The sequence below is a fragment of the Nycticebus coucang genome, chromosome 6 (genome assembly GCF_027406575.1).
Source record: "Nycticebus coucang isolate mNycCou1 chromosome 6, mNycCou1.pri, whole genome shotgun sequence".
NCBI lineage: Eukaryota > Metazoa > Chordata > Mammalia > Primates > Lorisidae > Nycticebus > Nycticebus coucang.
Window position 1 is genome coordinate 77493702 of NC_069785.1, and position 14714 is coordinate 77508415.

The 14714-nt window shown below is 46.4% G+C and overlaps 1 protein-coding gene and 1 pseudogene across 1 annotated transcript; both read left to right on the forward strand.

The window, feature by feature from the left end:
• Nucleotides 1–9094: 9094 nt before the first annotated feature.
• LOC128589094 (ATP-dependent Clp protease ATP-binding subunit clpX-like, mitochondrial) lies at nucleotides 9095–11424 on the forward strand. Its single transcript, XM_053595993.1, is given in 2 exon segments — nucleotides 9095–10339; nucleotides 10341–11424. Coding segments are annotated over 2 exon segments (1812 nt in total). The 5' UTR covers nucleotides 9095–9284; the 3' UTR covers nucleotides 11098–11424.
• A 2501-nt stretch (nucleotides 11425–13925) lies between these two features.
• LOC128589274 (uncharacterized) lies at nucleotides 13926–14018 on the forward strand (annotated as a pseudogene).
• Nucleotides 14019–14714: the final 696 nt, after the last annotated feature.

A 14714-nucleotide genomic window follows, 5' to 3' on the forward strand; every position in this document is an offset into this window, starting at 1 on the left:
CCACACAAGGTTCCAGGAGTCACCGCCCAGGTGGAATGTCTCCGGACACTACTGTTGTCCTGCCCCTGAGGGCATACAGCCCCCCGCCGGTGGCAACAGATGAGGGACCACCTCCTCTCCAGCCCCTCCAGTACTGGCCATTTTCTTCCGCAGACCTGTATAACTGGAAAACTAATCACCCCCCTTTTTCAGAAGACCCCCAACGCCTGACTGAGCTGGTAGAGTCCCTGATGTTCTCTCATCAGCCCACATGGGATGACTGCCAGCAGCCCATACAGACTCTCTTCACTACTGAAGAGAGGGAGAGGATTTTACTAGAAGCTAGGAAGAATGTACTCGGGGCGGACGGGCGTCCTACCCAGCTCCCCAACATCATCGAGGCTGCCTTTCTCCTCTCCAGACCTGACTGGGACTTCAACACGGCAGAAGGTAGGGAGCGACTGACAGTCTATCGCCAGGCTCTAGTGGCTGGCCTCCGTGGGGCGGCAAGACGCCCCACTAATTTGGCTAAGGTAAGAGAAGTAACACAGGGGGCCGTGGAACCCCCCTCAGTGTTTCTTGAGCGCCTAATGGAAGCTTTTAGGCACTACACCCCATTTGACCCTGCCTCTGAAGGACAGAGGACTTCCGTGGCTATGACTTTCATAGGGCAGTCAGTTGCAAACATTAAAAAAAAGGTGCAGAGGATTGCAGGACTATACCTTGCAGGATTTAGTTAAAGAAGCTGAGAAAGTATGCCATAAAAGAGAAACTGAGGGAGAAAAAGAGCAGAGAAAGAAAAAAGAGAGAGAGGAAAGGGAAAATAAGAGAAACCGAAGACAGGAGAAAAACTTAACATGGATTTTAGCCGCAGTAGTAGGGGAGAAGAGCCAAGAACAGACCCAAGGTAGAACTAAGAAGTCAGGTAGCCTGGGCAACCACGTCCCGTTAGATAAGGATCAATGTGCCTAATGTAAGGAGAAGGGGCACTGGGCCAGGGAATGTCCTAAAAAAAGGAAGAAAGTACTGGCCTTAGAGAAAGAAAAAGATTAGCGGGGACGGGGCTCGGAACCCCTCCCCGAGCCTAGGGTAATACTTAAGGTGGAGGGGAAGCCAGTTGAGTTCCTAGTAGACACCGGAGCTCAACACTCAGTCCTACTCGAACTATCAGGACCCGTCTCCAAGAAAAAATCCTGGGTTGTAGGGGCCACAGGGCATCAGCAGTACTCATGGACTACCCGAAGATCAGTAGATCTGGGAGTGGGACGGGGAACCCACTCATTCTTAATTATCCCTGAGTGCCCTGCGCCCCTCCTTAGGAGAAATTTACTCACCAAAATGGAAGCCCAGATCACTTTCACTCCTGATGGCCCAGAGGTAACCCAGAATAAGAGAGTAACAGCCCTGACCATGTGTTTGGAGGATGAACATAGACTCTTTGAAAAGCAACGGGAGAAAGGGACTAGTCTCATACATGACTGGCTAGAAAAATATCCCGGGGCATGGGCCCAAACTGCCGGAATGGGACTGGCCGCAGTAAGGCCGCCTGTAGTCATAGAACTCAAAGCTACTTCCACTCCTGTGGCAGTGCGCCAGTATCCTATGACTAAGGAAGCTCGGGAAGGAATTAGGCCTCACATTCAGCGTCTCCTACAGCTGGGCATACTAGTAAAGTGCCAGTCACCATGGAACACCCCCTTATTACCCGTCAAGAAACCCGGCACAGGAAACTATCGCCCTGTGCAGGACTTGAGAGAAGTAAACAAGCAGGCACAAGACATCCACCCCACCGTGCCTAACCCTTATAATCTGTTAAGCTCTCTCCCTCCGGACCATATCTGGTACACTGTCCTGGATTTAAAGGATGCCTTCTTCTGCCTCCGACTACACTCCTCTAGCCAGAACATCTTCGCATTTGAATGGAGAAACCCGGACTCTGGAATGACGGGGCAATTGACATGGACCCAACTTCCACAGGGGTTCAAGAACTCCCCAACCATCTTTGATGAAGCCCTCCACCAAGACCTAGCTCACTTTCGCGCCAGCCACCCTCAGGTAACGCTCCTACAATATGTAGATGACTTACTACTAGCTGGAACGACAAAGGAAGAGTGCCATCGGGGCACAGAACTGTTACTGGAAGAGCTAGCCCACTTAAGATATCGAGCCTCCACCAAGAAAGCCCAGATCTGCCAGAAAGAGGTAACGTACCTGGATTACACCCTAAGAGGAGGGCAGAGATGGTTAACAGAAGCCAGGAAGCATACTGTAACTCAGATTCCAGTTCCCCGCTCACCCCACCAGGTGCGAGAATTCTTAGGGACTGCAGGGTTCTGCCGCTTATGGATATTGGGGTTTGCTACTCTGGTAGCCCCCCTCTACCCTTTGACCAAGGAAAGCACTCTCTTCGAGTGAGGTGCCAGCCAACAGCGGGCCTTTGACAACATTAAAGACATTATTATCAGCCCTGGCCCTGGCTCTACCAGATGTAACAAAGCCCTTTGTCCTATACGTAGATGAGAAGAGTGGAGTGGCCCAAGGGGTGCCGACGCAGCCTTTAGGGCCATGGAAAAAACCGGTAGCATACCTCTCCAAGAAATTAGCCCCGTCACTGGTGGTTGGCCAGCCTATCTAAGGTCTATGGCGGCAGTGGCGGTACTGGTAAAAAATGCAGACAAATTGACTATGGGGCAGAAGTTGACAGTCATTGTCCCCCATGCCTTAGAAAGCATCATCAGACAGCCCCCTGATCAGTGGCTGTCCAATGCCCGCATGACATACTACCAGAGTCTCCTATTAAATGGAGACAGAGTCCAGTTTGGCCCGCCTGTCATCCTCAACCCGGCTACCCTACTACATGATACCTCTGTCTGGGAGAATGTATTACACACATGCCAAGAAGTACTGGCTGAGGAGACTGGAACTCGGAAGGACCTCTGTGATCAGCCCCTGCCGGATGCCCAATTAACCTGGTTCACTGATGAGAGCAGCTCCATAATAGAAGGTAAAAGGGTGGCCGGGGCGGCGGTGATAGACGATAAGCAGACCATCTGGGTAAGTAGTCTGCCTGAAGGGACGTCGGCTCAGAAGGCCGAGCTGGTCGCCTTGACCCAGGCCTTACATTTGGCAGAAGGAAAAAAAGTTAACATATACACCAATAGCAGGTATACTTTTGCTACAACCCATGTCCATGGGGCCATTTACAGACAGCGAGGACTGTTGACTTCAGCAGGAAAAGAAATTAAACACAGGGAAGAAATCCTAAGTCTACTGGAGGCTGTTCACCTCCCTAAGAGAGTGGCCATAATCCACTGCCCTGGACATCAGAAAGGGGGGTCCAGAGTTGCCGAGGGAAACCAAAGAGCCGACTGAGAAGCTAAGCTAGCGACTCAAGGGCTCAACATCCTACCGCTATATGAAAACACTTTAAGGCCTAGCCTTAAAGAAATAGCACCCCCCCCTTATCAAAAACTTTAAATATTCGGAGCGGGATGTCGAGAGGATGGACAGATTAGGTCTCCACCTAGAATCCCCAGAGGGGATCCGAGAAACCCGGAAGGGAAAAACATCCTCCCTGAGGAGCAGGCAATCACCTTTCTCAGGCAACTTCATAAATTAACCCATCTGGGCCCCAGGCATCTGAAAACCATTGTTCAGTCCTCTCCATACTATATTATAGAATTAAGTAAGCTCGTTGATGCAGCTGTAAAAGAGCGCAGACCTTGCCAATTAGTAAACACCCAGCCTAGCACACTACCTCAGGGAAAACGACTCCGAGGGGATCGCCCTGGAAGCTACTGGGAAACATATTTTACTGAAATTAAGCCGGCTAAGTACGGATACAAGTACTTGCTAGTGTTCATAGACACTTTCTCAGGATAGGTCAAAGCTTTTCCTACAAAGAGGGAGACTGCTCAAGTTATGGCCAAAATAATATTAGAAGAGATTTTTCCAAGATTTGGACTACCCAAAGTAATCGGATCCGACAACGGTCCCTCTTTCGTTGCCCAGGTTAGTCAGAGTTTGGCCAAAATCCTGAGGCTTGAATGGAAATTACATTGTGCTTATCGGCCCCAGAGCTCAGGGCAGGTAGAGAGAATAAATAGAACCCTAAAAGAGGCCATGACTAAATTATCCTTAGAGACTGGCATTACTGACTGGACAGTCCTCCTTCCCTTTGCCCTGTTCCGTGTGCGCAACACCCCTAGTACTCTTAAGCTGACCCCCTTTAAAATCCTATATGGAGCTCACCCCCCGCTCGTTGCCATGCAGCACCTCCCTTCCCCAGAATCTTACTCCTCTCAATCTCTATACACCAGATTAAAAGCCCTTGAAACTGGGCAAAAGGAAGTGTGGAGCCAGCTGATCGAAGCCTACAAGCCCGGAGATCTGCAAATACCTCACCAGTTCCAGGTTGGAGATTCGGTGTACATCCGGCGCCACCGGACAGCCAACCTTGAACCACGGTGGAAAGGACCATACCTAGTACTGCTCACAACCCTGACCGCAATAAAAGTTGATGGCATCGCAGCCTGGATCCACGCGTCTCATGTCAAACCAGCACCGCCGCCAGACTCCGGGTGGAAAGCGGAAAAGACGGACAACCCCCTCAAGCTCCGCATCCGCCGCAGTAGCCCTGCTCCTGCTGATACAACTCCCAGTGATAAGTAGCTCTGGTCCCAATCCCCATGCCCCCCAGAGGTTAACCTGGCTGGTTCTCTCTCAGACTGGTGATGTAGTATGGAGTACTACAAAAGAGGACCCTCCTTGGACCTGGTGGCCGTCCCTCACCCCAAATATTTGTGCCCTTAATAGCAGGGCTAGATAATTGGGATATCCCCGATGAGACCTTTGAGGAGGTTCCATCGAGCCTTGATCATCATTTGACAAAGCGCTCGCTTACCCGAGGCTCCACATCCCAAGGCCAGTACATTGCAGACGCCCCTGGCTGTGGCAACTTGCCTGCCCAGCGCCTGATGCGACAAACGGAGTTCCATATCTGTCCCCGGGACGGGAGAACGAGAAGCCAGGCCAACAGATGCCGGGGGATAGAAAATTTCTATTGTAAGCATGGGGATGTGAAACGACTGGGCAGGCCTCCTGGCACCCCATTTCCTCTTGAGACTTAATAACCGTAAAGAGAAGCAGTATCAGGGCAGGGTCAAACCCCCTAAATATTTCCTTCACGGAGAGAAGGAAGCAAGCCCGAAATTAGTTAAAAGGAAGAACATGGGGATTCCATTTCTATATGTCAGGATGAAATAAAGGATTTACCTTCTTTATCAAATTAAAAATAGAAACCCCCGTCGCTGTCCAGATAGGACCCAACATCGTACTCTCAGGACAGCAGCCGCCAGCCAGGCCGCCTATTTCCCCCTGTATGCCCCAGACCCCAAGGAGCACCCAATTAACTGGGGCCAGCACAGCCCCATCTGCGGAACTGTCTCCCCAGGTAACATCCCCTGAGACTCCAAGCACCGGGCAGAGACTCCTTAACTTAATACAGGGGGCTTTCAATGTCTTCAGTACTTCCAACCCTAATCTTACCGAAGCTTGCTGGTTGTGTCTAGCCTCAGGCCCGCCCTATTATGAAGGGATCGCCTTCTCAGGTATCTTCCAAAATACCACCTCCCATAATTCCTGTGACTGGGAATCCAAGATCACCCTTACAGCAGTCTCTGGGCGAGGCATTTGCCTAGGCACAATCCCCGAAAATCGCCAGCATCTGTGTAATCAGACTATAAAAAGCCTGTCAACCACTACCAATTATTATCTAGTGCCCCCTAAAGGAGAATGGTGGGCTTGCAGCACTGGGCTAACCCCGTGCATTTCCTCATCAGTGTTTAACTCCACTGCAGACTACTGTATCCTCCTACAGTTAATACCTAAAGTTATCTACCACGAGGCAAGTTCCTTCGAGGCAGAATTCGATCTCCAACCCCGTAGACAGAAGAGGGAACCAGTCTCTATTACCCTAGCTGTCCTGATGGGTATAGGGGTGGCGGCCGGAGTAGGAACAGGAACGACTGCGCTTGTCCAGACCCCACGGTATCTCGAAGAACTGCGAGCAGCCATAGATGAGGACCTAAAAGCCATAGAACAATCAATCACAAAACTAAAAGAGTCACTGTCCTCCTTATCTAAAGTAATATTACAGAATAGACGGGGACTTGATCTCCTGTTCCTAAAAGATGGAGGGTTATGCGCTGCACTGAGAGAAGAATGCTGTTTCTATATAGATCACTCTGGCATGATAAAAGACTCCATGTCTAAACTCAGGGAGAGACTGGAAAAAAGGCAACGAAACCGGGAGGCCCATCAAGAGTGGTTTGAAAGTTGGTACAACCAGTCCCCTTGGTTCACCACTCTTGTTTCCAGTTTAATAGGTCCCCTTATCATACTGCTTCTAATTCTTACCTTCGAACCCTGCATTTTCAACCGTATAGTCACCTTCGTCCAGGAGAGAGTAATTGCTGTACAAGTGTTAATGCTCAGACAGCATTACCAGTCTCTCCGCCGGGACGATAGCCATGAGAATGAATACATAAAGCCAGAAGTTCCATGATTAGAACTTCCCAAAAAACAAATGGGGGAATGAAGGAAAGTACTACCAAATCCAAAAAGGGGGGGGACCAGATATGTAGTAGCACCCCTCGCCCCCTACCATAAGAATGTGACCTTTTGTAACTGTCCTAGGAAATAGCCCCGAGCTGAAGCAGATAACCGGTAACTGGTTTTGAAAGAAAAAAACTAAGCAAATGTTTAACTGCTGATCTTGTCTTAAGACAGATGAGTAATGAACCAGAGTTCTTCTTATCTGGAAAAGCCCCTATGTCTGCTACCCCTCCCTAAAGCCCCTGCTATGTCTGCTACCCCTCCCTACTTTGTGGTTTTTGCCTTTATAAGCTTGTAAAACCTGCTGTTCAGGGCTTAACTCCTCGGCTCCTAAAAGAGTTGCGAGTCAAGCCCCAGCATGCTGGAATAAAATCCTCTTGCTGTTTACATCAAGCGCCGTCTCTTGCGGTTGATTAGGGTCGTCATCGCTCAGGGCAGGGTGGGGGGTCCTGCCCCAAGTCTTTCAGGAGGACCTTTGAACTCTGCCCGGTTGTTTGTGGGGCACTCTGAGCCGTTCTCATGGGGGAGGGGACTCCCGTCCGCTTGGTGATGGATTTTGTACCTTTTGTTTGTATCCTTTTGGTCGCAGCTCGCCTCAGCGGGGTTGACGTGCGTTCTATAACCTTCTCTCTTAGTGCAGCTGAAATCCACCGGGTTACTTGCTGAATTTTTGTCCTTTAACTCTCCTTCTGAACGGGAGTCTCTGTGGAAAGCTGGCTTCAGTCAGCCATCTTGTCTCCTCCCCTAAGTAATTCCCTCAAATTCTTGAACTCAAGCAATTCTCTTGCTTCAGCTTCCCGAGTAGCTGGGGTTACAGGCGCCTGCCACAATGCCTGGCTATTTTTAGAGATGAGGTCTCCCTCCGGCTCAGACTGGTCTCCACCCTGTGAGCTCAGGCAATCCACCCACCTCAGCCTCCCAGAGTGCTAGGATTACAGGCAGGAGCCACAGCACCCGACCATGTTTTTCTTCAATTTTTTTTGTGTGTGTGTTAATATTTGTCGTCATCTTCTTTTTTTTTTTTTTTATTAAATCATAGCTGTGTACATTAATGTGACCATGGGGCACCATACACTGGTTTCATAGACCGTTTGACACATTTCATCACACTGGTTAACATAGCCTTTCTGTTTTTCTTCAATTTATAAAGCAAACATCCCTATAAACACAACAGGCGCCTGTGGCTCAGTGAGTAGGGCGCCGGCCCCATATACCGAGGGTAGTAGGTTCAAACCCGGCCTCGGCCAAACTGCAACCAAAAAATAGCCAGGTGTTGTGGCGGGCGCCTGTAGTCCCAGCTGCTGGGGAGGCTAAGGCAAGAAAATCACGTAAGCCCAAAAGCTGGAGGTTGCTGTGAGCCGTGTGATGTCGTGGCACTCTACTAAGGGCGGCAAAGTGAGACTCTTATCTCTACAAAAAAGAAAAGTAAAAAAAAAGAAATAGAATTTTATCAATCATGCCAAAAGCCCTCCACATGTTCCATTTCAATTATAAGTCACTCCTCCCGAAAAAGTTAACCATTCTCCAAACTCTTAGAGTGATCATTTCTCTGCCCTTTAGAGTTTTATCACCAAGTGTGTATCCCTAGATGCTATAGCTTAGTGTTGTTCATTTTTTAAATTTAACGTGCCTTTTAAATGCCTTTTTTTCTTTTGCAGTTTTTGGCCAGGGCTGGGCTTAAACCCGCCACCTCTGGCATATGGGGCAGGCACCCTACCTCTTTGAGCCACAGGCGCCGCCCCTTTTAAATGTCTTTTCATCTACAAGTTTTCTCCTCTCTTTCTTTCCCTTGCAGTTTTTCTGTGGAAGAAGGCTCATAAACCTATAGAGTCTTTCAAAGTCTGAATTTTAGTAACTGCACAGTCATTTTGCAGTTCAACTTGTCCTTTCATCCCGTGCAGTTACTGCAAATTGACAGCTGGATCCAGAGGCTTGGTCAGACTCTGGTTCAACCCCTTTGGCAAAACTGTAAACGTTGTCAGGTTCTTTCTGTGTTAGTCACATAATGTCTGGTTTTCTCTCTTTGTATGATGTTGGCAGGTGTTGTTGAGTGCTCAGGTCCGTTAATTTATTGGTGGCCAAATAATGAGAATCTACTTCTATTATTTCTTTTTCTTTTATTAATTAGAAAACTTTTATTAGGAGATTCTTGGCCAGATACAGTGGCTCACACCTGTGATCCTAGCATTCTAGGAGGCTGAGGCAGGAGGATTACTTGAGCTCACGGAGTTCGAGACCAGCCTGAGCAAGAATGAAACCCCCATCTCTACTAAAAAATAGAAAAACTAGCTGGGTGGTATGGCAGGCGCCTATAGTCCCAGCTATTCGGGAAGCTGAGGCAGGAGGATCACTTGCACCCAGGAGTTTGAGGTTGCTGTAAGCTAGGCTGATGGTACTGCACTCTATCCTGGGCAACACAGTAAGACTCTGTCTCAAATAAATAAATAAATAGCGGGCCCGGTGGGGGGGGGGGAGGAGAACGAGGGGAAGGGAGTGGGGTTAAGAGTCTGCTCTAGAGAGTAGACAGCGGTGGGGCACCAAGAGCGCGAAGGCCTGGCTAGTGAACTCTGCTCTCGGCCTAGGGCCAGCGGGAGGGTTCAGAACCAAGAAAACATATCTTGCGAGTAGGAGTCGGGCTGCTGAAACGTAAAGATCCTCGGGGGGCGAAGCCCCGGCCTAGGCCCGTGGAGATGTCCAGCTGCGGCGCTTGTACGTGCGGTGCGGCGGCCGCTCGGCTCATTACCTCCTCATTCGCCTCCGCGCAGGGAGGTATTTCTTGTGGTCGCATTCATATATCAGTTTTAGGAAGGCTTGGGACCTTTGAAACTCAGATTCTGCGAAGGGCTCCTCTTAGAAACTTTACAGAAACACCAGCATACTTTGCCTCAAAAGATGGGATAAGTAAAGATGGTTCTGGTGATGGAAATAAGAAATCAGTGAGTGAGGGAAGCAATAAGAAGTCAGGCTCTGGGAATTCTGGGAAAGGTGGAAACCAGCTGCGCTGTCCTAAATGTGGTGACTTGTGCACGCATGTAGAGACCTTCGTGTCATCCACACGTTTTGTCAAGTGTGAAAAATGTCATCATTTTTTTGTTGTGCTATCTGAAGCAGACTCAAAGAAAAGCATAATTAAAGAACCTGAATCAGCAGCCGAAGCTGTAAAATTGGCATTCCAACAGAAACCACCTCCACCCCCCAAGAAGATTTACAACTACCTCGACAAGTATGTTGTTGGCCAGTCATTTGCTAAGAAGGTGCTTTCAGTTGCTGTGTACAATCATTATAAGAGAATATATAATAATATCCCAGCTAATTTGAGACAGCAAGCAAAAGTTGAGAAGCAGACGTCATTAACACCTAGAGAGTTAGAAATAAGAAGACGGGAGGATGAGTACAGATTTACAAAATTGCTTCAGATTGCTGGAATTAGCCCACATGGTAATGCTTTAGGAGCATCAATGCAGCAACAAGTAAATCAACAGATACCTCAGGAAAAACGAGGAGGTGAAGTATTGGATTCTTCTCGTGATGACGTAAAACTTGAAAAAAGTAATATTTTGCTGCTTGGACCAACTGGGTCAGGTAAAACCCTGCTGGCACAGACTTTAGCTAAATGCCTTGATGTCCCTTTTGCTATCTGTGATTGTACAACTTTGACTCAGGCTGGATATGTAGGTGAAGATATTGAGTCTGTGATTGCCAAACTGCTCCAAGATGCCAATTATAACGTAGAAAAGGCACGACAAGGGTTTATTAAAACTACTAGAAGGCACAATAGTCAATGTTCCAGAAAAGAATTCCTGAAAGCTACGTGGAGAAACAGTACAAGTTGACACAACAAACATTCTGTTTGTTGCATCTGGTGCTTTCAATGGTTTAGGCAGAATCACAAGCAGGAGGAAAAATGAAAAGTATCTTGGATTTGGAACACCTTCTAATCTGGGAAAAGGCAGAAGGGCTGCAGCTGCTACAGACCTTGCTAATCGAAGTGGAGAATCAAATACTCATCAAGACATTGAAGAAAAAGATCGGTTATTACGTCACGTGGAAGCCAGAGATCTCATTGAATTTGGCATGATTCCTGAGGTTGTGGGATGGTTGCCTGTGGTAGTTCCTTTGCATAGTCTAGATGAGAAAACACTTATACAAATACTGACTGAGCCACGTAATGCTGTTATTCCTCAGTACCAGGCCTTATTCAGCATGGATAAGTGTGAGCTGAATGTTACTGAGGATGCTTTGAAAGCTATAGCCAGATTGGCACTAGAACGAAAAACAGATGCACGAGGCCTTCGGTCTATAATGGAAAAGCTGTTACTAGAACCAATGTTTGAAGTCCCTAATTCTGATATCATTTGTGTGGAGGTTGATAAAGAAGTGGTAGAAGGAAAAAAGGAACCAGGATACATTCGGGCTCCAACAAAAGAATCCTCTGAAGAGGAGTATGACTCTGGGGTTGAAGAAGAAGGATGGCCTCGCCAAGCAGATGCTGCAAACAGCTAAACTGTCAGATTCCTCTCCTGTATAGAAAGCTTTCCCTCCTTCTTTTGTTTAGGATCATAACTGTCTCTGCCGTCTGATATTAAAGGCATTTGAATCTGTCTGGCTATCATACATGGTCAGAGAAGCCTTTGGGATAAGAATCAGATCACGTATATTATTGTAACATCATTGTATTGATTTATACAGAGGACATTAGGTAGACTTTAATGATACATTGCTCAGAAATGTATGTTATTTTGGTTCAGTTTTTTAAAAATATGCTTTAACAAAATTCTTAGGAATTCTTTCAAGCAATGCAGGTATTGTAAAAACTGGGTTTTACAATAATGTTACTCTACAAATGGGAAAATAAATTCTTTAAAAGTGAAAAAATAAATAAATAAATAAATAAATTATTATTCTAATATGCTATTTGGCAATTCAAAGGTATAGTTCATATAGGGAAGGTGGAAGGATACACGTGTGATTCTTTACCTATGGTTTTCACTTTTGAGGTTATTAACTGGTTCCTCTAGAGAACTAGCTCTCTTTTAAAAACAGTATAAACTCATGTACTCAAACATATTTGATGGATTTAATTTAATTTAATTTATTTATTTATTTTGAGACAGAGTCTCCAGCTGTTGCCCTGGGTAGAGTGCCGTGGCATCATAGCTCACAGCAACCTCCAACTCTTGCCTCAGTTTTTCTATTTTCAGTAGAGACAGGGTCTTGCTTCGCTCAGCCTGGTATTGAACTCCTGAGCTCAAGCAATCCACCCACCTTGGCCTCCCAGAGTACTAGGATTATAGGCATGGGCCACCACGCCTGGCCTTTATTTTTTTTAGATGGTCTCACTCTGTCACCTTGGGTAGAGTGCCATTGCGTCATAGCTCACAGCAGCCTCTAACTCCTAGGCTAAAGTGATCCTCCTGCCTCAGCCTCCCAAGTAGCTGGGACTACATGTGCCTGCCACAACGCCCAGATATTTTTTAGTTGCACTTGTCGTTGTTTAGCAGTCCTGGGCCAGGCTCAAACCTGCCAGCCTTGGTGTGTGTGACTGGCACCCTACTCATTGAGCTATGGGCGCCAAGCCACCTGGCTATTTTTTTGTTGTAGTTGTCATTGTTTGGCAGGCCTGGGCCTGATTCGAACCTGCCAGCCCCAGTGTATGTGGCCGGAGCCCTAACTACTAAGCTACAATACCAGCTAGTTTTTCTATTTTTAGTAGAGATAGGGTCTCGCTCTTGCTTAGACTATTCTTCAACTCCTGAGCTCAGGCAATCCACCTGGCTTGGCCCCCAGAGATACAGGGTGGCCATAAAGTTCATATGCAATGAATTTTATGGCCACCCTGTATTTGATGAATTTTAATTCATGGCAAGTGTTATTTTTATTTATTTATTTTTTTTTTTTTTGGCTGGGGCTGGGTTTGAACCCGCCACCATATGGGACCGGTGCCCTACCCGCTGAGCCACAGGCGCCGCCCAATACTTTTTGAGCCACAGGCGCCGCCCGTGTTATTATTTTTTGAAACAAAATCACCATTCTTTGTCTCAGCCTATTACTATTACTGGCCCCTAAAAGACTTGATCAACCTCTAGTAGTCTTTGGAGCATCCTTTTTTGTTTTTTAATTTTAGCCAAAATTCTTCCCAAGGGATATAGTTCTATCTGGTATGACCGAGTATTCAAGGCTTATCTTTTACATTCCTTGCCCCAGATTTGCAAACAGCTATTTCTCCAAGAAGCAGCCTAGGATCATAATTTTTTTTCTTTTCTTTTTTCTAGGATTATAATTTATGTATTAGGAAATGAGGATGCTCATTGCTGTGAGTTGCTTATTTTTTCTAGCACTTTAAGGAAAGAAAGACAGAAACATTAGATAGATAAATGATAGATACAGCTATATATACCTTTTTTTTTTTTTTTTTTGAGACAAAGCCTCAAGCTGTAGCCCTGGGTAGAGTACCATGGCCTCACAGCTCACAGCAACCTCAAACTCCTGGACTTAAGTGATTCTCTTGCCTCAGCCTCCCAAGTAGCTGGGACTACAGGCGCCCATCACAGTGTCGGCCATTTTTTGGTTGTAGTTATTGTCGCTTGGCAGGCCCAGGCTGGATTCAAACCCGCCAGCTCTGGTGTATGTGGCTGGCGCCTTAGCCACATGAGCTACAGGGTCTGAGCCTGTATAGCATGTTTTTAAAAACTTGACCATTTTTAGATTACATCTATATTTCCTTTTTTCCATATCAAAAATTTGGGCTTTCAAGGATAAAGGAAATGATAAATTAGAATATTCTTTTTGTTTGTTTGTTTGTTTTGAGACAAGACTCTCATTCTGTTGCTCCAGGTAGAGTACAGTGGCATCATCCTAGCTCACAGTTCTGGGCTCAAGTGATCATTCTGCCTCAGCCTTACAAGAACCTGGGACTACAAGCACGCACCAGTACGCCCAGCTAATTTTTTTCTGTTTTAGGTAGAGATGTATCACTCTTGCTCAGGCTGGTCTCAAACTCCTGACCTTAAATGATCCTCCCGCCTCAGGCTGCTAGAGTGCTAGGGTTACAGGTGTAAGCCACCACACCCTGCCAATCCTCATTATTAACTACTTATTTATTTTATTCCACATTCCATTATACTCTCAAAATAGCAATGCTAATATTACCAATTCCAAAGTGATTACTGAGGCAATTACATAAATTGTTTTGCATATGCTGCCTCCATTCCTCCCTCACTTTTTTTTTAAAACAATAATTGGCAAATATTTTTTCTACCATTTTAATTTTAAACTGCATGTTTCATTAGGTTTTAGTATATTCTCAGAGTTATACAACCATCACCACTCTAATCGCTTCTCGGCCTTTTGGCTAAGATCAAGTGTAGTAACCATCACCACTCTTATCTCTACAATGTTTCCATCACCCCTGAAATAAACCCTACACATTCCTATTTGCCTTTTCCCCTACTCTCTGGTAACTACTAATCTACCCTCTGTCTCTGAATTTGCCCCTTCTGGACATTTCATATATAACTGGAGTCATACCATATATATGGCCTTTTGTATCTGGCTTCTTTCACTTAGCATCTTTCCAAGGCCTGTCTATGTTACAGCATATAAAACAAATTATCTTTTTAAGTAGAAAATAAACCTATATGAGAATGATTAGGTACCAAATTTCTCATCCCCCTACACAAAGCAAGTTGCTGCAGCTAACTTCAGCTTGTTTTTTCTTTGCAGTGGTGTGAAACTCTTGTTGAATGAGAGCCATCTAAGCCTGCCAGGAAGCACTGTGCATGTATGGCAACTGCTGATGACTTCCCAAAGCTTCAGGAAGAATGCTGGGCTGCTATGGGGCAGTAAGGAAGTTCACATCCCAAGATGCATCTGCTCTCAGCCACTTAAGCAGTAATGTGGGTCCAGCCTCTTCTGTACTTGACACCATCACTCTGCCATCCCATATGGACAGGAGCTTTCAGCACAGAAATGCAGGCTGCAGTCTGTTTACAGGAGCCCAAAATAGAAAGGCTTTGTTTTCCATCTATGATCAGCCGTGAGTACTATAGCTGTAGTACCTGAACAAGGCCATGAATAGGAAGAGCAGATTACAACTTCAGAGCTGAGAACCTCTCTTCTCC